Source organism: Chelon labrosus (assembly GCF_963514085.1).
Source record: "Chelon labrosus genome assembly, chromosome: 7".
Taxonomy (NCBI): Eukaryota; Metazoa; Chordata; class Actinopteri; order Mugiliformes; family Mugilidae; genus Chelon; species Chelon labrosus.
This window is the reverse complement of record NC_140343.1, coordinates 13,898,999-13,926,274: the sequence shown is the minus strand read 5'-3', so window position 1 is coordinate 13,926,274 and position 27,276 is coordinate 13,898,999. Positions and strand designations below refer to the sequence as shown.

The 27,276-nt window shown below is 41.9% G+C and overlaps 1 protein-coding gene across 5 annotated transcripts; it reads right to left on the bottom strand.

Moving 5' to 3' along the window:
• Positions 1-946: 946 nt before the first annotated feature.
• On the bottom strand, positions 947-27,228 carry ap3d1 (adaptor related protein complex 3 subunit delta 1). 5 transcript variants are annotated; one of them, XM_084548378.1, is made up of 34 exons: positions 26,683-27,228; positions 23,156-23,251; positions 22,249-22,329; positions 21,418-21,498; positions 21,202-21,309; positions 20,930-21,059; positions 20,213-20,352; positions 19,696-19,769; positions 19,519-19,568; positions 19,006-19,055; positions 18,595-18,643; positions 16,465-16,610; positions 15,955-16,103; positions 15,630-15,860; positions 14,406-14,637; positions 14,097-14,242; positions 13,825-13,966; positions 13,445-13,516; positions 13,225-13,300; positions 12,910-13,109; positions 12,334-12,407; positions 10,483-10,651; positions 10,146-10,289; positions 9,672-9,725; positions 7,043-7,168; positions 6,574-6,729; positions 6,159-6,206; positions 5,680-5,700; positions 5,149-5,338; positions 4,915-5,003; positions 4,363-4,448; positions 3,842-3,963; positions 3,637-3,716; positions 947-3,531 (listed from the first exon to the last, which is right to left on the bottom strand). In XM_084548378.1, exons 1-34 carry the CDS (start codon positions 26,776-26,778, stop codon positions 3,436-3,438), a joined length of 3,804 nt encoding a protein of 1,267 aa, XP_084404504.1. In that variant the 5' UTR covers positions 26,779-27,228; the 3' UTR covers positions 947-3,435. The 5 variants fall into 5 exon arrangements, with proteins under 5 accessions (XP_084404504.1, XP_084404505.1, XP_084404506.1 ...); XM_084548379.1 differs by having other exon boundaries at positions 6,574-6,726; XM_084548380.1 differs by lacking the exon at positions 5,680-5,700.
• Positions 27,229-27,276: the final 48 nt, after the last annotated feature.

Sequence of the window (27,276 nt, the reverse complement as noted above, 5' to 3'; positions counted from 1 at the left end):
TACAGCTACAGTAATCCTGTTTTCAATATATATGAAATTCCTAAATTAATGTTATTTATTTGAGCAGATTAGAGCAAAATGTCGCGTCTTAAACCCTTTAACCGCGACTTTGAGGAGAAAATACATTTAATTTTTCGAGTGGGTATTTTATTTTGAAAACCCACACCGGAAAATGACCTTCGTTCAAGTTGGCTTGGCAACAAAAGCTTAGCCTGGTTTTTGTGTGTTGCTATCAAACATACAGCGGCGTCGGCCGAGCGACATTTCTGTTCAGACTAAGTACTAACAAACAAACTGAAATAATACAATTAACGAATGAAAATAAACTTTTCTCGACTCAGCTGCTCGCTGTCAGTCAGTAGAGGTCTCCATTACTTTTACAGCCAAGCAAAGCTTTCTGGGAGTTGAAGTTCAGAGCTGCATCGTTCAAATGTCCATTTTATTTTATTTTGTTTTAGTTATTAACGTCCTCTGCATACACCAATCACTCAGTTAATTGTCACCTTATTCATAAACACAGAAAATATAACAATTTGGCATATGTGGGTGTTTATTGGTTCAATGTAACACACACACACACAAAAAAAAGACTACACCTGCTTCTTACAGCCTTTATTTTTTATATTTTGGGTGGATTTTTTTTTTCTTTTTAAAGGGAATGTAGATCATTTATATTGTCCCCTTTAAAACATGACATTGTACAGCTTGATAACTGAATGCGGAGAAATAAAAAGACAGGACCTTTGGAAAAATCTGTCACAAGAGTATATTTAAATGTCACAAGCCAAACCGGGTAAAATAACTCACTACAACTGAACCGACAGAATTAAGACAGAGCCAGTTGCCTCTCAGTACGCTGCTTCAAGTGACCTGTTCTGCTCAACTTATTACACCGAGCCCCACGTCCTCAAGAGTCATGACACCAAACAGAACCCCCCCACCCCCACACACACTCACTCCCCTTTCCTTCCAGTTGTGTTTAATAATTTAAAACATTCAATGATATCACTTCTTTTAATTGTCTGAACTTATAGAACAGATAAAAACACAATACCATCAAAAGCAGAGAATGATCAAGTAAAGTCTCATAAAAAAAAAAAAATAATAATAATCATAAAGAAAGGACAAAATGGAATGACAAGTTTTTGTGTAAGCATGTCCATGGAACAGAAAGAAATGGAAATAAAAAGTGTACATTCCTAATCATGCAATATACAAATTTTTATCTAATATTATGCACATAATGATCCGAATTAGGACAAAGTGGGATGAGGGGAGGCGTATCTCTCATATCGGTTATTTTCAGGAACAGGAAATACATATATTATTATTATTATTATTATTATTTTCTATTGAGATTCCTGAAAGACAGCTGATCACCTCTGTACTTTACTACCGGACTGAGAGACATAGTGGAATGGCTGACCTGACATTCAAGTCACAGACATCATTATCATAAATTGTTATTTACAATAGCAGACAAATATGAAAGGGGCCTTACCAGTATATATGAACAGAGACGCTACCAAGTCAGTTTTTATCTTGCTACTACAAGGTTAAAGTTGTGCTGGACGGGGTAGTGACGTAAAACATGAATGAAAAACATCAAGTACCTCTGAGAGATTTCTAATAGGAGGCATTTATTTAAAAAAAACAAAAAAAAAAATGTTTCTGTTCCTCTTAACACATTAATGCACAAAAAAGTGGCAAGGCAGTTTCTGAAGGGAAAATCAGGGATTTATCTGGGTACACGATGGCTGCAGCATGGGTGGAACTACTGTGATGCAAACGCCAAAGTGGCACAGGCGCTTCGCATGATTTTCACATGATTTCACACCAAGACAGACAAAACTGCATTCTGCCCTTTGACGGAGCGGATGCTTCCTTAGCCACGTCAACTAATACTGATTCAGAGAGAGTCTGAAGCCACTGACCAGCTCACAGTGTCTGCTTACGGAGAAAACAATTTTAGCGACCTGATATGCAGACCAGCTGGTTTTAAAAATGGAGACAGGTTGGTAGTGTAACTATGGTGTCGGTTAGCTTCACACGGGATGTCCTTTTTTTTTTTTTTTTTTCTTTCCCTAGAGAAAGCAGGCAGAACAGTGACATAGCATAGGTAGCTCCTTTTGTGCCACATTATACGTCATTATTCTGCAGTGACATAAATGAGGGCTTTCAGTACCACAGTGGCTTCATAGAAAATAATCCTTCTGTGTATTACAACAATACAGCATCTTCTGTACAACGAACAAAACCCTCTGAGAGCTGAAGATGAGGTGAATAAAGGGGATTTCTGACAAATCTGTCCTCTGGTTAAATAAAAATTTCATATTACACTATACACTTCTACTCTGCTGCCAGATTTTCATTCGTTCTATTACTCATAAATTCTCCTATGATTCCAGATATGTCCGAGGGGAGTAAATCTGCAGCTTAACACAGTTAGATCAGATATGCTAAGGAGAAAAGGGTGATCTACAGCTCCTATGAAGTGCTAGAGTAGGTCAGACTGCAGGGCTAAGGCACAGAGCACAACCACTGTACAAATCACCCGTAGTGTCACACGAAGGATTCTGTTAAACTAAAACCAGCAGATCTGCTCTGAGCCTCGCAAAAAGCAAGTAGGGCAACGGCCCCCCCGATACAAGTTTAAAATTCATGCCTTATATGTAGCTTTGGTTTCATCTCTGCTCTGTTATCACTGCAGTCGCCCAGTGTCGTATGGCCTTCTCCAGGCCGACGGGTCAGCTGAGATCAGTCTACAAAGAGTCACGTGGTTTGTCCAGTACTACACACACGAGCAGCACACTGATGTTTAGTGCGCTGAAAGACGGAGGGGTGGGGGGGGTGGGATGAAGGCGCAGACAGGCTTCAGACAAGAAGAAAAAAAAGAGAGACAAAACGACAAACAAAAACAAACCAAAGACAAAAACGTAAAACTTCAAAAACATTAAAAATACAATTCGACCATCAACAGCAAAAAGTCCAGTTGTCAACATTACATTACATGACTGTCATAGACTGAATTGCCGACAGAGCGGAGGGCGGAAAGGTACGCAGGAAAGAGCAGAGAACGCCGGGCATCCAGAAACAGGAGCTCAGTACGAAGTCAAGAGACAGTGAGGCTGTTCAAAAACCAAAAAAGCAAAAAATGAAAAGAGCACTGCAGAGAAGATGGAGAATGTACACGGTGAGTCTGTAAAACAACATCAAGTGTGAAGGAGTGACCACAGAGCTCAGAGTGCAGAGGGACAACAGAGTACGGGGGGCGCTGAAGTAGAAGGTAAAGAAATCTTGCGAATCTGAGGACTAATAAATAGGGCAATACTGGAAGTACCAGCCGCAGTGTTTCATAACATGATTATGTTGCGTTTCAGTGAGGGAAGGGGGTGGCTGGAGGGGTCGTGGGCACCCTGGGGTCATCGTACACAATCAGCACTGAGAGAAGGTCTGCTTGATCTCATCCAGCACATTCCCAAGCAGCGTCGGCTCGTCACATTTAGCGTCAATGGACACCGTCTGAGCCGACTGGGAGGGAGAAGAGAGGGACAAAGTTACTATCTGAAAACACATAGTTTAATATCTCAACCCACTGGAGGAAGAAAAGAGAAGGAATTTCAGCGGTACACTTACAGTTTTGACCAACAGACAGACATGGTGACCCTGGATAGACCTGCTGTACATAGAGGCACAGGAGTCGATCCTCTCCACAACTATGACACAAAAAACACAAGCAAAGTCAGATGAATGCATGAGATATTATGATTCAGGTCTTTCCCTGTAAATTAGTATATGTATAACTATTAGATGAATGTAGGAACTGTGTGTCCTGACGTACCGGAGAAGTGGTGGTGGAAGCAGATCCTGGCCAGTAGGTGGTGGAAGGGCATGTTGACTCCCTCCAGTCTGACAGAGCTGCACTTCAGGTCTCCCGACTCCAGCAGCTTTGCAAACGCATCACTGAGAGAGAACACACAAACAAACAAAATCAGTTTGCACTAGTTAAAACAGCATGAAAACAAACACCACTTCAGCAATGTGGAACTTTTTATTGTTTCCAGAGGGTGATTTGTAATATCTGCAGTCATTTTGATGATCCTCTGGCTTCTCTTCTCCTCTCATCCCAACATCACATTGCAAATTTTACACAAAATAGCCAATGAATGCTCAAACTACCATTTAAGTCACTGGGTATATCTATGCTCCCAGGAGGATAAACCATTTTCTTTTGGATGTTTCTACAAACTAGAGCCATCCATAAGCCAAAAAGTCAAAAACTCATGACTCAGGGTCAACAAAAAATAAATAAATACATAAATAAGACTCACTGATACTTGGAGAGAAAATAAAATCACCAACCTGTAACAAGGGGTAGTGATTAAGTAGGAGGTGCAGGTAAAGTGCAGTTTGAAGTCCAGTTTTTCATGAGTGGAGGAGTCCTCATTCTGTGGGAACGCAGCACAATGCCACATGAACAAGAAAGAAAGATGACATCTAACCAATACTGTGTTAGCCACTAACCCACAAAAAGGTTTGATCAAATGTTAACTTATCAAACAGTATCCAGACGTAGTAAAAATCTGACGACCACTCTGCTATCTCACAGACAGGCAAGTTTTGTTTTACACAAAAGAAATTGACACAAAAAGTCAAGGAGCCCTCTTCTGACCACGTCTGACCCAGACTTATTATCAGCCTGTGACATTTATCATGCGCTATCTGACACAGTGGACGGGGAAGCAGCAAATAAATGAGAGGAAAACATTTCACGAGCCGTTTGGTTTGAACTATAGTAATGAAACACCCAGAATCAGCTGTAGATTATTGCTCGTCATTTTCATTTTCCCACAAACATACCTGTACCTCAGTTTCATTCGTAGTATAAATGTTTTTGTGTGTTTTCCTACTAACCTTAACTATGAAGGTGAGGGTTCCTTTCAGTTTCTGTGGCATTACAATGCTCTGCACAGTGAAGACAAACCGTGCCTCATTGGACACTCCTACACACAAGAAAGAAGATCACTGGTAATCAGTAATCAGACAATTTCCAATGTCAGCATCAGTAATAAATAAATGTGTATGTTATCACTGTTTTGATAACAACCTACGAAATTAAAATCCTGCATTCTGCAGATAATCACTGACCAGGAGGAAGTTGGAAGGGGACAGTGAGGCCGTCGTGTGGCCCCGAGCCTTCTGGCCTCTGCAGCTTGGAGTTCAGAGAGTCCAGCACGTTGAACTCCATTGATTTGAGGAAGCTGTCACACTTGTTTTCAAATATTACAGACACCACCACCTGACTGCCATCCTGCAGGTTTCCCTGGATGTCGTACACCTTATTGGGGGAGGGGATAAAAAAAAAAAAGGGTTAAATAAATAATTTAGCACTGGGATTTACTGTTCAAATTAAAGCAGTCTTTTCTGTAAAGACGGAGCAACAATTATTTAAAGAAGGCACACAGTAAACACAGCAGATCTGATTGATTACCCAAGCATCAAAGCACACATGATTGTTTCCAAAAACCACTCGGAGCACAAGAAGATTATCACGAGAGATTAACAGAATTGTTCTCAGAAACTGAAGCAACACTACAGAAACACCAAGTCTGTGAAGAGCAACAAGAGCACAGGGAAACAAGTCTAGGAAAGAGGCTGTCACAGAATCTTAACCAATACCTCATCAGCATCCTCCTTCATCTTCGAAAAGAGGGAGAGAGAAGGAGAAATATATGTATGTTGTTCTTTTTACGTCTACGGATTACCAAGAGCTGGATTTAGATAACAGAGGCGATTAAGAGCAAACATCATGTCATCAAGGTGATCACAATGTTCATTAACCAAATAAAAGTGTGTGCCGTCATCTAGCATCTAACTCTTTGATGATATTATAAAGCAAATGAGAAAACGTAACACGATTAAATCAGACAGAAGAAGAACACGACCTGATTATATTTGACTAATTCATCTGGTGCTTTGTCATTATAGTGAGAGTGGTCCTTTTGGAGAAGCAGGCTTTAGATATCAGAAAATAAATGAGGGAATTAAAATTATATTAAACCAAAATGAGACCAAATCATTGACAAAACCATCTGTGAAAAACTGAATTGAGCCTCGTTGCTCTCTCCTTTGGCAGCATCGCCATCACCCTAACTCACCATCTTGATGTAGGAGTTCTCAGCCAGCAGGCAGTAATTGGACATGGGCTGAAAGGAGAGAAGAGCTCAGGTCAGATTAGGCGTTCTCTGTCACTCAGTATGCTAACTAGGCAACAGGAGCTCCTTCTACCAAGCTGATGCAGAATGAGCAAGGCTGTGTGTGTGTGTGTGTGTTGGTAGCAGTCAGTGGGTTTAAACAATGGGGCTAGGAAGAATGATTAAATGATACCGTCTGCAAACAGCATTGAGGTATTTGTGGCTTTGAGAGGAAAGCTCAGAATGATGCCAGGATGCCACGTTTTACTACTTATGAAACCCATTAGACAGTCAGAAAACAAACGCATCTTTATGTGTTATTAATGTACAACATTAAAATAATGAAAGGCTACACTCTCTGTTTCTGCTGGACGCTTACCGGCAGAGGCTCTTCTTCCTCGACAGTGCCGTTCTGCACAGACTCTTCTCCACCTCCATCACTGTGGTGGCGATGGTGATGATGCTTCTTCTTCTTTTTCTTTTCCTTCTCTTCCTTCTCCTTTTTCTGCTTCTTCTTCTTGTGTTTAGAAGACTTCTTACCATAGAAAACCCGCAAAGGAAAACGGATGCAAACTATTAGAAAGTCTTGTGCAACGAATGTTATGAAATTAGACAATCACGGACGGATTCAAAACTGAAGTTGTACAGCAAAATGGCAGCTGGTGGAAATATTCCCCCAGAGACTACAGAAACTGGCGTGTCTACGGTACATCATTTACACAAACTTGTGAGAATGAGAGCTGCCAGTGTGGCGCATGCTGCAGGGCATTGTGAACTGGAACAGTGAGAACTGCTGCCAAACTTTGTGCTTCGCAATAATGGCATCATCATCATCAGTGGTGACTCACAGTCTCCTCCATCTCCGTGTCTTTGGGCTCATCAGGTTCAGAGTCTGGCGCCGCGCCAGAAGGTGCCTCGGTGACAGGGGCGGCTTCTGCTGCTGCTGCTGCTGCTGCTGCTACTGTTGCTGCTTCCTGTTCAAACACACACACACACACACACCAAATAACACATTAGCACAAGGAACCACAGCTTACTTCACAACCAGTGGTGTTTGCCACTTCTCTTCGATAGAGGTAAGTGAAATTAGTTTCCCCCAGCTATCATTAAAAAAAAAAAAAAAAAGTCCAATGATTGGTCCAAAAGTCCAATCATTAAAAAAAAAGTCCATTAATGATCAGCTGTAAGTAACGGAGCTCTGTGGCAGCACAAACATTAATGAGATTTTGTTAAACCAAGCTGTCCGTATGTACCTGCACATATGTAGTAACTCTGTTCTGGGATTGCTGCCTCCACTGCACTAACCTAACTACAACAGCTGTTGCTTTAAAATAAAAATAGCTGATTTACAGGATCCTACTGACAGCCGACATATACATACATTTGTTTCTATAAGAGCCGTGATGCTAGTGTGACAGCCAATTCAAAAACAAGTCTTCCACATAAACATGTTGAGGCATGTTTCTAGGTCAGCTTTGACTCTGGGGCTGACAGCTGAAATGATTAAACACAGAAAAGCCACAAAACCAAAGTTAAAGTGCGTGACAGAGCTGGTTTTACAGAACATTTCTACAGATAAGAGGGTACAAAAGGTGCAAAACAAAGTCTAACATCTGCTTTCAAAGTCAAAAGCTCTTATAGTTAAAGGAAAACTGACTTCATTTCCCCCCCACTAATTGCTGACAGTTTAGATGAGGAGATTGAATATCTGGCTGGGCTCAGACCACAGGAGTTTTAAAATCCAACTTGACTTTGAAACTTCAGATATTCTTCTCTCAAATCTCACACTTACACACATTACATGATTTAAAAATAACACAAAACATGACATTATTTAAATTGGTGTGTCAGATCAGAGAGCATTTAATACACCACCCCATTTGATCTGATGAGGAAGTGGATGTAAATAAAGCAGGGACAGGAAGTTACAACTTAATGATTCACTGAGTAAACGAGTCTGGTGGTCAACACAAGTTGACTACTATTCAGCGAGAACTCATTTTTAAGCTACGTTACCTACAAAGGCTAGAATGTTTACCGCTGCTGGAAATCACTGTCAGCTTGTGTAGACTCATTTATCTTAATAATTGTTGCGACAGTACTGACATAACTGTGTTTATTTAAAATCCTAAATATCAAACTATCTTGATATTCATCCGACAGCCCAGATGAGACCTCACATTACCAGATGATCTAAAGGCCAGCTTTCTCCAGCGACTGAGGAGGAAACAAAGGCCCCGTTTACACGAAGGGAAGATTTTCCATGCGGTTTGGCCTCTCATTTACACGAAAACCCCGTTTTTATCACAGAAAACGATTATTTCTAAAAACTCCGGCCAAAGTGGAGATTTCTGATAACGCCGGTTATGTGTTGCCGTGTCAACTGGGAGAAACGGAGTTTTAGGTTCTCAAACGTCACATTATGCGCCAGAAAATGCTTAACGTCATGTGACCTCGCGCCACGTTTGCTGTTTTGAAAGGAACAGGAAGTCGCTCGTGTTATTCGTTGGTGTCGATTCTGAGGATTTTGATTGGCTTGCATGGCTTTATTCTTTTCCCTATACCGTCGCCCATAGGTTTGGCATAGTTATTAAGGCGCTCGACGGCGTATTTATGCGGGTTGATGTAAATGACAAGTTTTTTGATATTATTATTGATGTTATTATTGAAAACGGAGGGGAGGAAATATTCGTTTCTCTAAATACCCGGTTATGTGTAAATGTGGCCTAAATCTGGCAATAAACCAACCCAAACCTTTAACCTTGTAGCATCAAGCATCAAATATTTGATCTCAAACAATCAACATAGGGAATTTATTAATTTTAATGGCCATTTTATATTTTCATAATTATGTCCTTTTGTATTATTATCACAGGAATAAGAGATACGAGGAAAGACTCCTGGCTATTGATATACATGTTTGTATTCATCTCCAGCAGCTAGCATTCTTATCCTGTATGTATGCATGCACAGGACCCACTTATATAGACATTGCCCCAGAGCTGCCAAAAACACCATTACAAATCTTTCACTAGAAGCTACCTCTAGGAACTGCTTTTAGAGTTTTTGAACACAGTCGAGGAGCCAGACAGAGTCAACATGTGCTGGTGAGGTGGTGACTGGAAGCAGAGGAACGGACTCCAGGGACCTGGTGACCTCTGCTCACTTGTCACCACCTCCAACATAAACAACAACATTCACTTTGACCTCGACACCAACCACTGGCACAGTGAGACATACATATCGTGTATACACACACACATGCTAGAGAACAGACGGGGCTTGATAATGGGAGAGCATAGAGTTATGTGACCTGTGAGACAGAGGAAAGGCGTGTGAAGACGAGGATAAAGTAACTGACACAAACTGAGGAGCAAGAGACAGACTGTTTAGGCAAACCAACGTAAATCAACGAAAGAGGAAACGGAGGAAATGAAGGGGTAGGATCGAGAGAGAGAGAGAGGGGGACGACTCAACCTTGGTGTTAGTGGGCACTGGAGCGTTTGAGAGCCAGAAATCCAGGTCCGAAACCTAGAAGAGGAAGGGAGGGAGAGGAGTTCGAGGAGGTGAGAGGGTTGAGGGGCAAACAGGTTCTGTACCTTAGTACTATTCATGAAAACGGATACAGAGATTACACTGTTCTATTTCATGAATAAATCAAGTATTTGGCAAGAGACTGCACGGTCAGCTACAAGGAAACTGATACTTGATCACTATAGCTGATTGAAAGAGAGGTTGGGAAGAAGCAATGGAAGTGCTGAGTCAATGAAAATGATCAAACATATCCATTTGCATGTAACATTTTAACATAAATTATAGACTAGGTGTAATGGTGTTCTTAATGCATTTTTGATCCCGAATCTGATATAATTTGATCATGTTTAGGAGTCAAACAGAATCTGTGTTGCAAGGTAGGAAAAAGCTTTGCTTCAACATGTTATAAATGCATACCTCAGCACTGGTGGAAGTGGGCGGTGCTGCCACCTCACTGGTTTCCTGTGATTGGACCACAGGCTCATCCTCCTGACCACCGAGAAGATCCTCCTCCTTTTCTTCATGTTTGTGTTTTTTCTTCTTCTTCTCGTCTTTGCTCTTCTGCAAAAACAGAATGAATTCAGTTCTGTGTCTGTCGGGCTGAAAAGCACAACCACTCATCACAGTGTTTCAGAGCTTGTTGTTCTTCTTCTTTCACTCAAACCGCATCATAAATCTGATTTAGTGGTTGTAATGAGCAGTTTCTTTAGTTAGACAGTAAGAAGCACAAACAGAATGGGCATTTTTATCTCACCTTCCTCTCTCTTTCTTTATCCTTCTTCTTCTCCTTCTTTTCTTTGCTGCCCTTCTTCTTGGGCTCCTGTGGGGCAGCGTTCTCCATCTCTCCATCTTCTGCTGGGCTTTTTGGAGCCTCTGCTGCACGGTGTGACCTGACTGGTAGCTTCTCACTGTCTGCAAGTGGCCTGGGATGAATAAAAATGTTCACATTTAGACTTTGCTTAGACGAGGACTCAGGAGGTGGTTCTGGTCCACCTGGACTTGGTGCCATCATTTGAAAAATGGTTCCAATATTCCTGCATTCTTTAATTGACTATCAGTTTATTAAAACAGGAGAACAAGGCACAAAAGGTGCAGCAACCCACCACACTCAAGCACATATTCTGCACTGTTCAGCAGCTTTCATTCAAAGCACTGAGCGAAATCATTTCTCCGACAGAGCACAAAGCATTAGATGTTCCCAGGCAGCTAGAAACTACTCCAATAAATTTCTCCATATTGAACTAATTGAGCTGTGGGGTGTTTTTCCTTAAAGCCTGGGCCTCTGAAGTGGTGACGTGCACTAATGCCCCCTGCTGGTTATTATCCATAATGAGAAATATGCTTATTGAACCATTTTTCCAGTTTAACTTTAGTTGGTTTTCAAGATGCGTTGGATTTTTGCGTCTCATTCTAGTTTAGAATTATAAGCCATATGAATTAAAGACTTAAAAATGTGTTTTTGTACTGTAGGAAGAATGGTGATTTGCTATTTTTGAACTTCATGTCAATGAAAAAAGGGACTTTCTCAACGTGTATCCTTACATAAATTATAATGGCGTCTAACAAACATCAATTTCGGGCAGTGTTTTAAGTTTGATTGTCTATTCACAATACGTCAGACGCCGTCTCATCCTATGCTATTAAAATGATCTACACTCAAGAATTGTTTTCTTTTCTTTTCCCACCGAGGGCAGACAATGCGAGAATCTGGAGGCATGCCACGTCACCAAACTTAGCTGAGGAGAACCTGGTAAGCATGAGCAAAAAATAATTATAGTATCTAACCCCTGGGATAAGTTCACTAAAAGCCTGTTGATGCTGATAATCTTTTTTGAAGAAAAACAAGTGCCAAAATGCTTTTAGGAGCCTATTCCGGGAGGACAGGTGGGGTAAGATTAAGTCCCGAGAATATCAGCATGAGGCTGTTAAAAAGGGATTTTTCTTTTGAATTTTGTTTGAAGGAAAGCCTTCTTCTTTTTAAAATGACAGATGAATCATAGAACAGCCTGCTCAGAAACAGATGCAGATATTGTCAAGCTTAGGAAAAAAGGGGAAGCAGGGTAAGAGAAAGGGGATACGAAAGCTGTAGTAAGTCAAAAGCTACAATAACAGATCAGATACTGAAGAAACAAAGGAACAAGAGCAAAAAGAGGAAGCACTGCAAGCTCCAAATGAGTAAAGAAAAGAGTTATACTAGTGAAAGGTGCAAGGCGGGCTCTTTAGAGAGAGACAAAGAGAAACACACATAGGCAACCCAAGTAGGTAAGGCCAGAGCCCAGGTCCTGCGGCTGGGGTGCTACTCACCTACGCCCAGCCATCTCCATCAAGCTGCCCACACAAAGAGGCAGTGATGGGTGTGTGTAAGCAGAGAAAAGGGGAAGCAGAAAGCACAATGCCATGAAAATGAGTGAAAGGAGGGAAATTTTTAAGTCTCATTGACTCAAGATACAATCAGGTATAAACGCTGAACAATGTCAAATCAAAAGCCACTGAGATTAAAGACAAGCTTCAGTGTCCCTCCGCCCAGACTGTGAGCTCAACATTTAAATCACTGGTAGATTGGTTTAGTTGGATGAGTTTAGCAACTTTCAAAGTGTGGACTCACTTGTCCAGGTCGATGTCCAGGGCTTTGTGGGGGTCATTGGGGTCTTTGTCATCATCATCACTGGGTAAGGCATTCTGAAACAATCGACACAGAGACTGAATAATATGCTCAATAAAGCTTTTAACACAACAAGACATTTGTATAGGTATTGAGTTCCAGTCTTGGTTTCCCCAAAGCTGAGAAACTAATGAACTGAGCAATGATTGCGGTATTTAATTTTGACAGGGATACATGTTCACAGGCAAATAGTGAAACAGTGAGGGGGATTTTTTTTTTGCTTGGACAAACCCTCAGGTCAAAGTAACCGTCGATCAAAACTCAACTTGCCAATAACAAGAAAAACAGAACTGGGTGGAGGATTGCAATGTCATTTTTTCTCTGTCTCAATAAACCATGTAATGATGCATCACAATACCACAAATGTATATTAGTGTGTTTCAGTTAGTTGTAAAGCCTAGTCTGTAGCGTACATGTTGAGTTATTCAGTGCAGTGAAGGGCACTTAACTAGACTCAAACCAAGTATATTCTACATATGGGCCATGATGCCAGTCAGTCAGTCAGTCAGGCAGTCCTACCTCTGGCATTTCCTCTGTTACAATGTCAACCATGTGCGCAGGCGTGATGTCCTCCTCACTCTCTGGGCCCGAATCATGTTTCTTCCCTCGTCCACTACGCTTTTCTTTCCTCTTCTTCTTCTCCTTCTTCTTCTTCTCTGCTCTCTCTTTCTGTCGACGCTCCTCCTCCAACTTCACGTACTGGTCAGACATAGGCAGACCTGTGGGACAATGATTTAAAAAGAAAGGTTTTGTATCACAGTTTAGTATTTAGTTAAATATAAAAAAGTAAGGAAAGATAATTGAGTTGTTTGTGGTAAAGACAGTGTGTCCCACCTGGGACTTTAAGAGGCACACTGAGGTCAATCTGAACGACGGGAATGTGCTCCACTCCAGTAGATTCCTGATACACCTGCAAGGAAAAGACAGTTCATCTAAAACATGAACAGCACCCAAAATAGACTGTTCTCCATATATCTGTATACATGAGCATAACTAAATGTATTCAACAGAAAAAAAAATAACTAATATGAAATGTGAAATCAGGTAGACATGCCTTCTGCGAGGACGGCGAGGCCTTGATGTAGAATGGGTTGTTGGCTTGCTCTTGCTTTCTAGCTTCTCTCCTCTGGGGTGAAGAAAAACAGCAACATGAATTAATCAATGAGGATCATCCTACCTCAGTTATAGCATGAACAGGAATCCACACGGGAAGTCAGATTCACTCACAGCAGAACTCTGAGAAGGTCAACATTGCTTGTTGAAACAATAACTACATGATTGTGACATAGTCTTGTCTTCTGTTATACCTGTTTGTTTATATCTTTACTATTTACCCTGAAAGTGGCATTAGGTGCTCATATTTATTTCCACATACAGTGTAAAGTGTAAACCATTGTTCTGTTCACTTTGTGTTACAATCATCGAGCAGCGTACCCTTGCCAGTTCTTTTTCGTCCACCTCTGTGTGACGGGGGCGGGAGTGTTTGGGCTCCTCCTTGGCAAAAATAGCCTTAGGCTGCTCATCCTCAGACTCGCTTTCAGATGGAGGCTCATTGATCCAAGCATCCAGATCCAGGCTACACAAACAAACATGGTTGCAGACGTAGGGTGTGAATGCTGTGTCAGTTACTCCTGCCGGTACACCAGAATGGTAAAAACAAATACTTTTCTACAACAAACGTTCCCTCTTGCACTGAGCAAACTCACCCTTCAGGAACAGGCACTTTCTTCTGTGCCTTGGGGGCTACAGGGTTGAGTTCACCAGCAAACAGAGCACTGACTTCTTCTGCTACTTCTATGTCCTTCTGCTGCAGTTTCTGAATATACTTGACCAGCTGAAGAATGCAAGATGCCTGAGCACAGAAGAAAAGGCAGTGTGTTATTTATTGGATTTGTATGTAGGGGATAAACTTGTGATCTGCAAGTTAAAGGTCAACATCTCAACTGGGAGGGCTTCGGGGGGGGAGTAAAAAAAAGAAAAACGACGACTCCATTGCTCATCCTCATGTATCTTACCCTCTCCTGCACCTCAAGGTTGGCGCTCTGGACAAACAAGGGCAGCCTGTCTATCATCAGCTGGCTGGTTTCCTGTGCTGCCGTGGTGTCCGTGTTCCCCTCCTGGCTCTTCAGCACAGTGGCAAACAGCTTGGCTGCGTTCTGCACATAAACCGCCTGGATGTGGCCTGGCAAGGTGGCCACCTTGGGCCGCAGCATGGCCTCCAGCGTCTGCATCGGGTTCTCCAGGTGTCTGAGAAGACAAGGAGTGGTTTTTATCATCACTGGTTGGTTACACTTTCCTCTCAGGAAGGTCACAAACGTGTACAGTATTCGGGCAACACTTTTGGATTGCTGTAGATGAAAGCTAAAAGTGGCAATGGTACAATCTAATGTAGCAAGTGTTACACACAGGGTGGAAAATGTCTCATCAACTAAAAGCAGCGTGACATACAGTATTTTATCACGACCCACAATCCTACTATTGTTTATGATTTTTAACAGGTAAAAAAAATTATTTATAAGACACAATGAGTCTATTTGGGCTAGGCTGCCAGGTCTGGGCTAACAGAGTATTTGAATTCATTCCTCTGTGGATTTAATGTTAAGCAGCTCAGGACAAAGGAAATTAAATGAAGGATTATCTTATCTTAATACACTCTGTCTTTATATTTAACTTTTATACCAGATCTTTTCAAGTACTTCGAAATTATTTTTTTTTTACTACCGGTCTACACTCGGTCTACACTTAGATCAAAAACGGTTATAAAAAAAATATATATAACTTAATGTTTTATTAATTGGACATCTGCTAATTTAAAATGTGGTTTAGGGGCTGATACTCAGACTGAACCGTCCTGCAAACAAAAAGTAGTATAACTGACTTTAAAACGCAAACCATTCTCCTCTGCTGAAGGGTTGTAGGGCTTTGACCACATCTTTTCACTGCATTTACCCAGCCCTGCCTTATTTGATGCTCACCGAGAGACTTGTGCTAAAGTTACAGAAGTTAGAGAAACTAACAACACAAGAGAAAATTCTCACATTTCAATTGTGTTGTCGACTTTCAAACTTTTAACAACAGAGTGTCTAGAGTATTAGAAAGAGAAGCAAAAGAGTAAACAGACCACGTGAATAACTCAGTAAGGGATCATTGCATAATGAACCAATGTATTTTAACAAAATGGATCCAGCTATCAGAACCCCTCCCTAATTGATAAACCACAATGGGAAAAATCTGCGTACTCTGAGAACTCTCCACAGATCCAGGCTGCAGCATACAACACTTCACAGATGCCGTTTCGCTGCATGTTGCCTGTCAGCAGGTGGGCATTGTCCAGCAGAGTGGCCATCTGGGCGACGGCAAAGACTCGGATGGCTTTGACCCGAATGGCCACATCAAGCATCTGAGAGGCAATGAGGTGGCCGTGCCGTGTGCCCTCTAGTCGGGTCAGCTCCACCAGGATACTGATGTACCTGTCGGGGCAGGTATGGAGAGGAGTAGTTCAAAGAGTGAGAAATGTCATCGCAAACATATTTCAGAGTGAACTCAAAGTGGACTCAAACAGACCATTCAAAGTTGGTGATGTACTGGTAGTTGCTCTGGCTGCAGATGTCGATGATCTTGGTGAGCAGTTCATCTCTGTAGGTGGTTCCTTCTGCTTTGTCTACGTGTAGCATTAGCTTCTTTACAATCTCCATCAAGTTCTTCTTGGATACCTGGAGAAAGCAGAGACCAGTTCCAAAGTATGAACGAAAACTGCACAATTTAGTTTAGACAATTCGTAATCATATTCATACATACATAGTAGATTTCATAACTTATTTAATGTACTACGGAATGATCCCTGTCACACAACTTCTGATGTGTTATGGTAAAAACACATGTATTCTGGGTGGCAGTGACTGGTTGGGTTCAACTATTTTACTTGGCTGCCCGGCAATTTATTTTACAGAACAGAACGAATCAACATCGAATCAAAGATAATCTAACTCTAAAAAGCGTGAACAGTGCTTTCACTGAACAGTAACTAAAACACATCTGTAGTGATGTTAAAGTCAACATTGTTTTGCTCCATACCATGCCATAGAGCAGGTCCAGGGCTCTGAGACGGATGGATTCATCCTTGTCATCCAGACATTGGAGGATGAGGTCCTTATGAGACTGCACTGACTTGGGGTGGGTCTTCAGGATCTTTGACATGGCCAGCAGGCCCAGGTACTTCACTACACAAATTAATAAACACACATGGCTTCAGCGTACTTAACAACAGAGTTACAAGCAGCCCCTCGATCTCCAAACCTGAGATTCTAATCCTGAGATTAATTCATAAACCTGACTGTGCTTACTTGATTGTGACTTCACTTAAAACAACTGGCACAATTAATTTGTTTTTAAACCAAGAGCTTTTTAGATATCAGTGGTTTCCAGTGGACACAGAAAATATGTCACCACACCTAGTCGAGTGTATATAAAAAATGTTCATGACTAAATAATAATAATAATATAAATTTATTAATCGTATTCTAATCTTCACTGCACTAGCCTCTATAACTCTCTCAAATCTCTAATACACAAACTAAATATCAAGAAGGAAAGAAACACAAAACACAGAACGATGGAAAGGACACACAAACACATACACGGGACAACACATAATGGATTTTGTTTTGCTTTATCCTTTGTCTCTGGCAGCTCACCAAAACGTTTTAAAAAAAGAATTTAAAAATCTGCTGAATCACTGTGCTCTGTCCATCATCTAATCTGGCAAAGACTAATGCCTCTCAGGTTCCTGAATCAATGAAGGTGTGTGGTAGTGACCTTGGGGTGAGGCGTGCTGATCGTTGCAGTGAAAACAGAAATACTTTCCTGGGATGTGGCCTCAGTGCAACCGCAGAAGATGTTGACGGACACTACCAACTTGTTTTCCTTTGGTCTTTTGTGCATTTATTGGATAGTCAGCCATATGTAGAAAGGGGAAGTTTAGCAGTGGAGAAGTAAGAATGGCTGTTCAGTGGTATGTTGTGGAAAAAGACTGGACTGTGTGCAACAAGCATGCGTATCAACAATTGTTTTCTACATGCTGCCTTCAACTAAAGTCTTCCCAGCATCTAGTGTTTCCATTCACACACATAACCCGTCTAAACCACTGACACAAGGTTCCTATCTTAGCAACGTGCCGTACATCTAATACCTTATATATATGATACTACAAGTCTGTCACTGATTTTATTCAACAATTTCAATTCATTTTTAATGAGTGAAATTAATTTATGTGGGGGAGAGCGTAAACTATGTTTAAACAATGATGGACTTCAAGCGTGGGTTCCTCCTGTGACCTTTTGCTCCCAAAGGTGCTTATCTAACCACTGCACCACAGCTCCCCCTCACTGAACGTGTTCTTCACATTTTAAACACCAAAAAAAAAACAAAAAAAAAAAACGACTCTTAGCTGGAATGATGGCTCAAGAGTAGCTGTCTGGCTGCAGTGAGGTACTAGACAGAAGATCAGAATAAACTAGCAGGAGCTTCAATGACAAAACCAGTGTTCAAACAGGAGAGAGGAAAGTGGAGACGAATACAAATGTACGTATACCGTTACATTATCCCGGGGCTATATGCTGACTCTCTAACCGCTGGACAAGAAAGAAGTTTGAACCAACTCTGAACCGGCAAGTTGATGAAAAAGGAGTATTTATCCATCTGTCTATCTATCTAGACAGCGAACAAGAGGAGCTGTGAAAGGATAAACAAAACCTTAAACCACAGATTCACAAACTGCTCTATTAAGACCAGACATCTACATTCTACTCAACAGACACAGCTATCTATGTATGGAGGTCCAGATAACTCGAATTGCTGGATGTAGACACCTAAATTCCAACTGAGTGTGTGGGAGATTGTATTTACAGAGCCAAGCTCTGTAAGCCTGCTGGCTAAGTGGAGCAACAAAGTGGAATATCCACTGTGTAGGTTGTGAGTTTTCTCAGTCATGCATGATTTGTTTTTTTGTGGTAATGGTGGATATGACTTAAGTGCAATGGTATTCCAAGCAGGCCATCGGCTTGAGGATGAAAAGGTAATAATGTTCGAGTTATCCAGAGTCAGGGGCTCTAAATTATTGTCGTCTAAAAGGGTGGACTGTTCCACAGTCAGAAACACGCAGACAATGAGAAAATGACACACTGCAGGCATTGACAGAGGGCTCACAGTTCTGGTCCGAGTCTTCTATCAGGATTCGCAGTTTCTGCACACAGAGCTGTGGGAGAGGGACAGAGAGAGAGAGCAGGACAGAGACAGAGCTGTTAACATCATTGTAAACCTTTCCACACCAGTTTCAGCCTTGTCATACAAGCACATTTCAAGGAACATGAATGAGGCAAACTGAAATGACATTAGATGGTGAAAATATCTTTTTCATGCATTACTGACGGTCACTAGGACTGAAAGCTTTTCTTTTCTTTGCAGCCCATCTCAAAATTGATGCGTTTCTACTGAACATATGTTTGATCAGACAGACTAGTGAAAGCATGCACTGCAATTAAACTGGAGTGGAAAGGGTTAAAATGTGCTTCTAACCACATGAAAGAACAGATGGAGGATGGGACATTAGAGGCTTACCTGGATACTAGCACTGTGGTTAGGCATCCCGGAGGACAAAGAAATCAACACTGCAGGGAAGGACAAAGAGGCAGTTAGATGTGAATGTGAACGTAATATTTTGAGATAGGAAAAAACTAAGAGAGACAACTAGGATTTGTACACAAGGAGAAAGACTTATTAAACATCCAAACAAATCTGCAAGAGGTTTAATGATCAGCTAAAAATTTAACTAATTCTATTTAACTGAGTAAAGCAATGGTTCTCGCATTTAGCAGGACTGATTAAGTATTTTGCTATATACTCCTGCTTTTATGTGTAGGAGCAATATTATTATTATTTCTTGATGTGGAGACAATAAAATGCACAATGAAAAAGTATACATGCCATAAAAGTATAAAATAAAATACATAAGAGCTTTTATGCAAACTTTAAATCATTAGTAACCTTCATAATTTCGGTGTTAACTACAATACCAAACGCAGGCTATGCCGAGTGGGACCTCAGCGCTGCCCACAGAACACCAGTACTGACCTGCAATTACAGTGTTGACACATTCATACAGCAGAGACATGGCAGAGGTACTGTGTGAGAGAAAGAGAGAGAGCGAGAGAGAGGAGGACAGGGGAAGAAATGGAGAGGAAGTTTAAATTATTGATGTATTCATGACTTTTTTTACCATCTACAGACGAGATTATAATTTGATTTTACCTGTGGATTAGGTTAGTCAAAGGTTCGATCAGCTTCTTCCCCAGCCGTGGTTCCAGAGGTGTGAGAGCGCCGAACTGCGAAAGAAAAAGACAGAAAAAAAGGCAGTTATTGTTTTTTTTCTAAAAGTCAACTACTATAAATACTGTTCTACCTTTTAAACATTATAGAAGTTCCTCAATGTATCACATTAGTAATTTAGAGATGCTGTGTGATAATTTACTAAGTAATTCTCCTTGTGACGACTGCAAGACGGAGAACATGATCAATGAAATAAGGAGAGATTTCTATACAATGCAGCTGGTTTTAAGTTCTATTTCATGAAGGATTCATCCCTTTATGTTTGGTCCAGTGCTGTCAAACAAGTTCAGTACCTCAATATATTTGTATTTATTTATGCTCAGAGAAGATACATATAAATAACAGAACAACTAGAACAATATATACACGAGAATAAAATCAGGGATTACATTAGTAAATGAATTTGGCCCCTTTTTAAGGTAGTTCCTTGCTGACTTACCAGCTTGATGATCTTAATGAGAACCCAGTTGTTAGTAGAGGAGGTCATGAGTTTGAAGAAAAGTGGGGCCAGAGACAGGTAGTTCTTGGGATTTCTCCGAGCCAGCTCACAGATAACATTTACTGCTGCTGACTGGACGCCTAAAGGAGGAGGAAATGGGTTAGACAGCAACAAACAGTACCGGGAAACAACAAGTAATGTGAAAATAAAAGGGCAAAACATAATTTACTTATATAAAATTGAAAAATGTATGCATGTCAACGTGCAATGACGGAATATAAAACAGACAAAAATTGCATGTTATCATAAATAAAGTTGAGAAAGAGTATATTTATTTTAACTTATATCACACTGGAACTAGTAAAAGATATCTTACTGACATAAATTAGTATGAGATCACTGGCACAGTCCAAGTCACATGTACCGCAAGATAATTTTGTCCGTGCAACAATATTGCCACACAGCCCTATCAGTATCACAACTCAGCCTCCCTTAATCTCATATTCTTCGTTGCTGAATAATTCATGGGGTTCAGGTGACAGAGAACGCTTGTCCCCAGTAGTTCCAGCTCTGTTCATGATTTAACTTGAATTAGAAAAAGTACACATGGCCAAAAATAAAGCCACAAGAAAAAAACAAAAAAAAATATTTTTCTCTTTTCATGACAGTAAATTGAGGGGCTGTGTTACAAACTGGATGTAGCGTGTTTCCTGATACCTGGATCTGGGTCTTCCAGTTTCTCCTTGAGCCTGGGAAAAGCTGGGCGCAGGGACTCTGGGTACTTTAGAAACACCTTGTACATGATCAACACAGCTTTCTTCCTGATGTAAGGTTTAGTGTGGGACATCTAAGGAGAAAAATTTTTAACTGTTAAAATGAAAAACACATTTTTTTTTGACTGTAAGATTCAGTATATATTATGAAGAGCAAAAGAGGATCTGAAGCGCAAAAGAGGATAAGTTCTGCCGGAAAAGCTCTCCATGACTCACCAGTGTCATGATGTCATTGGCCAGGTCCCGGGCAAGATCAGGGGTTACAAAACAAGACAGCCCAGTGAGGGCAACGCCTGTGTCGTACTGGTTGGGACTGCTGAGATCCTGGAAGAGAAAGGGTAAAATATAGAAAGAAAAAAGTTAATAAGATGGAAAAGGTTGTCTGGTAAAAGTTGATACTCACAGGGTGAACAAAACAAGCGCATCACTGACCTTTCGAATCTGATTGGTTGTCAGCATGATGACATCTGTGCTCTCGTGAAAGCACTGCGAGGCCGCCAGGTAGCCAATCCTCTGTAGAGGGGGAAGCAAACAAAAATAAAAAAAAACATATTCTGATTACTTTACATTATTACAGGAATTCATCAGCTCCACGGGAATTTACAGCACCGTCTGTACTATTTTTGAATAAATATCTATGTGGATACCTAACATAAGCTTGTTACATACTCTGCGAGAAGCAAGAAATTTGTTCTCTCGCTAAGGCCTGCGAGAAGTTTGTTTTGGCCAGGTAATTTATACTTCACGAGAAACTCTAGTGCCGAACTCCGGGGGAAGTCCACACATGCTAAGCATTGTGGGAGATGCGGGAGATGGATGATGAGAGGCACTTTTCTTATCGTTATTGGAAGTCGGCCAGTCGTTTTGACGGCCGTGTCCGTCGGATCACGCTGTTCATTCAGCATGCACCCACCCACACACAGTATGCCGATCTCTATCCAGGAGGTATTAGCGGTCACACTGTGAATATTAGCACCTGGTAACCACGCCCACTCCCACTTCTGACCAATCACAGAATTGTTGCCGGACATGACACGAGAAAAAAGTTCTTCCTGGATTATGTGTTGAGAACAAGCTGCGAGAACTCCCAAACGAAGACTACGAGAACAAAATGACGTAATTTTGTTCTCGCAGGCCAAGGAGCAAGAACAAACTTCTCGCCGAGTATGTAACAGCCAGAATTAAACTTCTTCAGAAGAACAACTCAGGCATCTCAACAACGTCTCTGGCCCGTCTATACTTTCCAAGATATTCCAGTTGTACCTTGTATGTGAACTTGGAGGAACTCATGACTTCAACGATGTTGAAAGCGGCCCAGCTGACATCGTAGCCCAGCATCTGAAGCTGTTACACAGAGGAAACAAGAGATAGATGGTGAATAAAAGCAGGAGCTGTTCCTTTGGCGCACAGAGAGACAAACTGAATTGTGCTGGAAGCTCTCAAAGTGAGCGCAGATGCCAAGTAAATCAAGACATATAAACCTAAATGTGTACGTCAACTAAAAATAGAAAGAGCGATGCCATTTAAAACAGGAATTGTGTACAGCGTTGGTTGCTAGATATCTGGCTGTATAGTGACTAATCTCTGGCTATAGCACATGCAGCCTTGTAGCCGTTACGTAAAACGTAATCATGTACCTAACAGGTTACTTCTATTTGACCCTGATGAAGGCTTTGATTCAGCGTGATCCTCTCTTATCTTTGATAAAACATAAAGACTGATGTCGATGTGTAGTTTTCTTTTTCAATAATCGCTGCCAGACAAATTTTTCCATTGTGTGCATGTTAATATAATATGCCACACGAGTTTATGATAGTAGATGGTTCCCTACTGGCCTAAATTTCTTAAATTACTTATTCTGAAGACAATATATGAAATATTTAGTGTATATATATATTGGGACATGTTTCAAACCGCATTATTATGTGTTGCTTACAGATAAAGTCAATCTTGGGTGTGGAATATTAAATTGACGGCCATGCTTTGTATTAATACACTGGCATCATGAACAAAATCTAAACCTTTCCACATCTACACTAAGAAACAGAGCTGAGCTTATATTGACAGTGAAACACACTGCGCCATCTGTAAGTGCATCAGGGTCTATGTATAGAGCAGATGTAACAGACAGGAGGCCGTCAGCGTATCCATGGAGAGTGCGAGATCTTACGTAGGTGAGCTTGCACACGGCATTGGCTTTGACGGCGATGTTGTCCTGCTTGAGCTCCTGCTTGATCTCGTCGATGCACGTGGAGATGTACTTGGCCTGAGGGCAGACAAAGGAGGAGGACAAACAATTGACACCAGATCAGATTAGGTGGAGTGACATCCAGAGAGGGATGCTGCCTGCTAAACAGCCACCGGGAAACCGTGGTCCTTTTGTTGTTGCCATCTAAGATGCTCGTTAACACAGCAGGGGTGGAGCTCGAGGATTTCTTTTCCAAAGCAACGACTCCTCTTCTTCCTCGCCTCTCTATAGCTTAGTGGTTCCAGCATTAGCCACTTTTCTTACACTCAGAGAGGGCATTACATCTTTCAGGTCAGAAAATATAGTTGTCTAAACAGTAGGCTTGGGTATCGAGTATCGAGAATCGATTGGAACCGGGACTAGCTTTGCGATTTTCCCGGAATCTTTCAAAAGTTTAATGTTTGATTCCTAGTTTCGATTCCCAGTCCGCCGACCGGAAGAAGGAACCGCTGAACACCAACGAAGAAGCGTCCACCGGAAGTGTTGGCTTAACCGAATGTCTATGGTCGAACATGGTCGTCGGAGGTCGAAAGTGTGGATTCACTTTTCTAAACAGAACGAAATCTCGGCAAAATGCAACATTTGCGACAAGATTGTTTCGTGCATAGGAGGGTGCACGTCGAACATGATAAAACACCTCCGAATTCATGGAGTAGAAATAAATGTGTGCCCCGTCTTTGACGTGCTGCGCCGACCGTCCTCCGCTGCATCCGGCAGCGGACTGCATCCACTGCGGGCTGCCGGCTGCCGGCAGCGGATGCAGTCCGAATCCGGTAAGTAAAACAATACATATACATTAAATAATATGTCTTGCGCCAACATTGAGGCAGCTAACAAATTAGCCCACGTATAGAGTTCATAAAAAGGAAAAAGTTCATAGAATTAAAATTGATGGAGAAGGTCAGACTATTTCCTTCAGAAAGACCGTTGGCTAGCTAGCTCATTTAAAATATCCTCAACTTTTTTTTGACCCTGCCTCTTAAAAGAATCGGAATCGAGAATCGTTAGGAACCGGAATCGAAACAAGGAATCGAAATCGGAATCGGAATCGTTCAAATTCAAACGATACCCAACCCTACTAAACAGTCCATCCACTGATGGTCATTAGTGACACATAATGAATGGCACCACTCAATTGTGAGATCATAGTACACGGCCTGATAGCTGGAACGCACTTGAATACATGAACTGACCATGCTCTTAGACCAAAACATACAAATCAAGATCATAAGCAAAGGAGTGCATTAGTCCAACTGCACAGTCGTGAAATACAAGTTGTTTAATGCAAGGTTATGGGTGACTTAGCGGCTCTCCAGTCCATGAAAAACATCTAACAAATTAGTGTACCGAGGAATATCATGCCTGACTGAATGAGCTTTTATGAGCAAGGCTTTAATTCAACAGATTTCCTAAAATAGTGAGAGCAGTGTACATTTCATTCAACGGTGGAGAAACAAACAGAGCTAGACGTTTAAATGCAAGCAATCAGCAAACCATTGTTGAGAGGGGCAACCTTGCAAAACAAACACATATAGCTCTGTAGAGCGGTAGAGTGTGTGCCAGTCATGTGTGTGCGGTCATGAGACAGCACAGTGACAGGAGGAGGAGGAGGAGGAGGAGGAGGAGGAGGTGGTGGCGGGTGGGGGGGGATTTCTGCTGCTCCTGGAGAAACTATGGCTAGCAGAGCTGGAGGGCAGACAGGGAGGGTTTAACACACCATCACCAGACACACAGTGCTTCTCCGTCAACCTCTTCTACAATCACCAATTCTGACCTCAGTGAAATAACTGGAATAGTTGACACGAAGCTAACCCACGGTCAACATTTCCCCATACACTGGAGATTAACCGGAAGGCCTTCACTTTCCAAGCAAAAGAAGGCACAGTGTTAGCCGATGCTAACTGGTGTCACAGCTTTCTTTTTTTTTTTTTTTTTTTATCATTAAACAACAACAAATATGCCCAAAAAATAAATTCACACTGGCAACCTCCACTGAGTTACACTGAAGGCACCCTAACACCTTTCCTCGGTATGTCTGCTGTTCCAGTGGCGCGGGAGGGAGAGCGAATGAATGAAGAACGCAAAGACTCGGCACACACATGTGAAAAACAAACATGGGGAAACTGTGGGCTGGCCAGGAAAATGTTGACACAGACTCAGGAGTACACACACACACACACACACACACAGACAGAGTATTAATATTTCAGCAAACCGTCCACTGTTGACTGGGCAACCACCACCTTATCTCGACTGCACGGGGTTAGGTTACCACCGGCCAACAGGTAAGACCATACACTGAATCAAGGGATCAAGCCCTGATGGGTAACACTGATCTACATGCTCGACTCCCAACGCAGATGACTGGATTTAGGCCTTAACAGAGGTGACAAAAAACACCCAAGTAAAATGTGTTTATAGCCGACAAGTTCATGGTTGCAAACTGTTTTCCTGATGATGTGGTAAGCAAGTGTCACTCTCAGGTTAGACACGCTACCTCGACATTTCACACTTCACCTACAGCTTGTGGCAGGTGTACAGCATCCCTGCACACCTTTCCAGCTACCTGAAAAGACCCTTTACTGCATCATAAAGATTAGACACCAAAAACACGGGACAGGTTGATGTGAGAGAGGACTGCCCCCCCCAAAACAGTGCTCCCTAAAGGCCCCTAACACCCACCCCACTCAGGTCTGAAGCCGAGACCATCACCCACAGAGCTATCACGGGGATGACATCACCAACCACGGGTGGGATATTCATCACGAGCTGCTAACTGACTTAATCCAAGTTTAATATAATACGCATCCAGGATGATTATAACCCAAATTTATCTATTAAAGCATCCCACCGCCCATTCAGAGCCACGTTATTGTTGGTGTACTCTTCTCAAACAGCATCGCTGGACAGCAAAATAAATCAGCCACGAAGGCCACTATGTGACAAATTTAGCATTAGTGTCCTAGGCCATTATCCTCTAGTTTGATGTCAGTTGTCCGAAGACTAATCTCCTGATATATTGCGATAATCTAGCGGTCAGCTTCCTCTTAACTATTAGCTGTTAGCTAGGTTAGCTAAGTTAGCTAGCTGTCAGTTGCAACCCTAAAACGCACACTGTTGCTTAAAACGTGACAGGCAATGTTTTTTACAAAATTAGTAACGATATGCATTTAATAAAAACGTCAAAATGATGTCCTGTCAGCTGCATTTGTCTCTATAAACGAGTGTTTTGCTAAGAGCTAGCTAGCGGCTGAAATGACTGAGCTGACGCTAATGTTAGCTGACCAGCCAACCCAGCGTTAACTTAACCAGCGTTAGCTTTTAACGTTTGCTAGCTAGTAAGCGATAACGGTACCGACACTGTGTGTGTGTGTGGACTTAAAAAACATTAAAGAACAAGCGCTTTAAAATGCGCCAGGTGACAGCGTTTGCTTTGTTGGTGGTTTTACCTCATCTTCCTTGTGATTCCTAATGCCACGTACTAAATCCTGGAGGTTTTTATCGAACATCCGATCGATGCTCCCTTTGACAATCTTCAAAGCCATGTCTGGTCCGTGACTTGCGCCGCTTCCGTCCCGCGGGTCCGAGCTCCGTGCCGAGGTCTAGTGGGTGCCGACCGACCCGCTAAGACTGTCTCTCATCCACCCGGGTACCGGGTAGTGTGCTGCAGGGTCCGCCGCTGTTTACCGAGCCCGGGCAGGGGAAGCTGAGGCCAGACGGGGCGTCCTGTGCTGTGCAGAGACGCTGGCAATGGATCAGTGTAGGAAATGGCTGACAAAATGGCGTCTGAAGTCAGCTGACTGGAGTATTATGCGAGATTCTCATATGGGAACCAGTGGAATTAAAGGTCTAGTCCCCCAGTTACTGTTTGACACTCTTTGCTTGATGATAGCACACTTGTTAAATTACACAAACATAACACAGTCACACTCACGGCTTCTTCTATAATTGCTCTAAATCCTGACATTTAAAAGAAATGTTAATCAGCCAACAGAAGCATTCACAGTTACTAATGAAGTATGTAAGAGCAACGCTGCTTTGAT

Bases quoted from the DNA above. Each gene is read 5' to 3' on its own strand.
- ap3d1 (XM_084548378.1), bottom strand. From the start codon at position 26,778: ATGGCTTTGAAGATTGTCAAAGGGAGCATCGATCGGATGTTCGATAAA. The intron at 13,517-13,824 runs GTACGCTGCTCG...TCTTCACCCCAG, and splicing joins ACGAAAAAGAACTGGCAAGG to AGGAGAGAAGCTAGAAAGCA. The intron at 6,730-7,042 runs GTGAGTCACCAC...TTCTATGGTAAG, and splicing joins ACACGGAGATGGAGGAGACT to AAGTCTTCTAAACACAAGAA.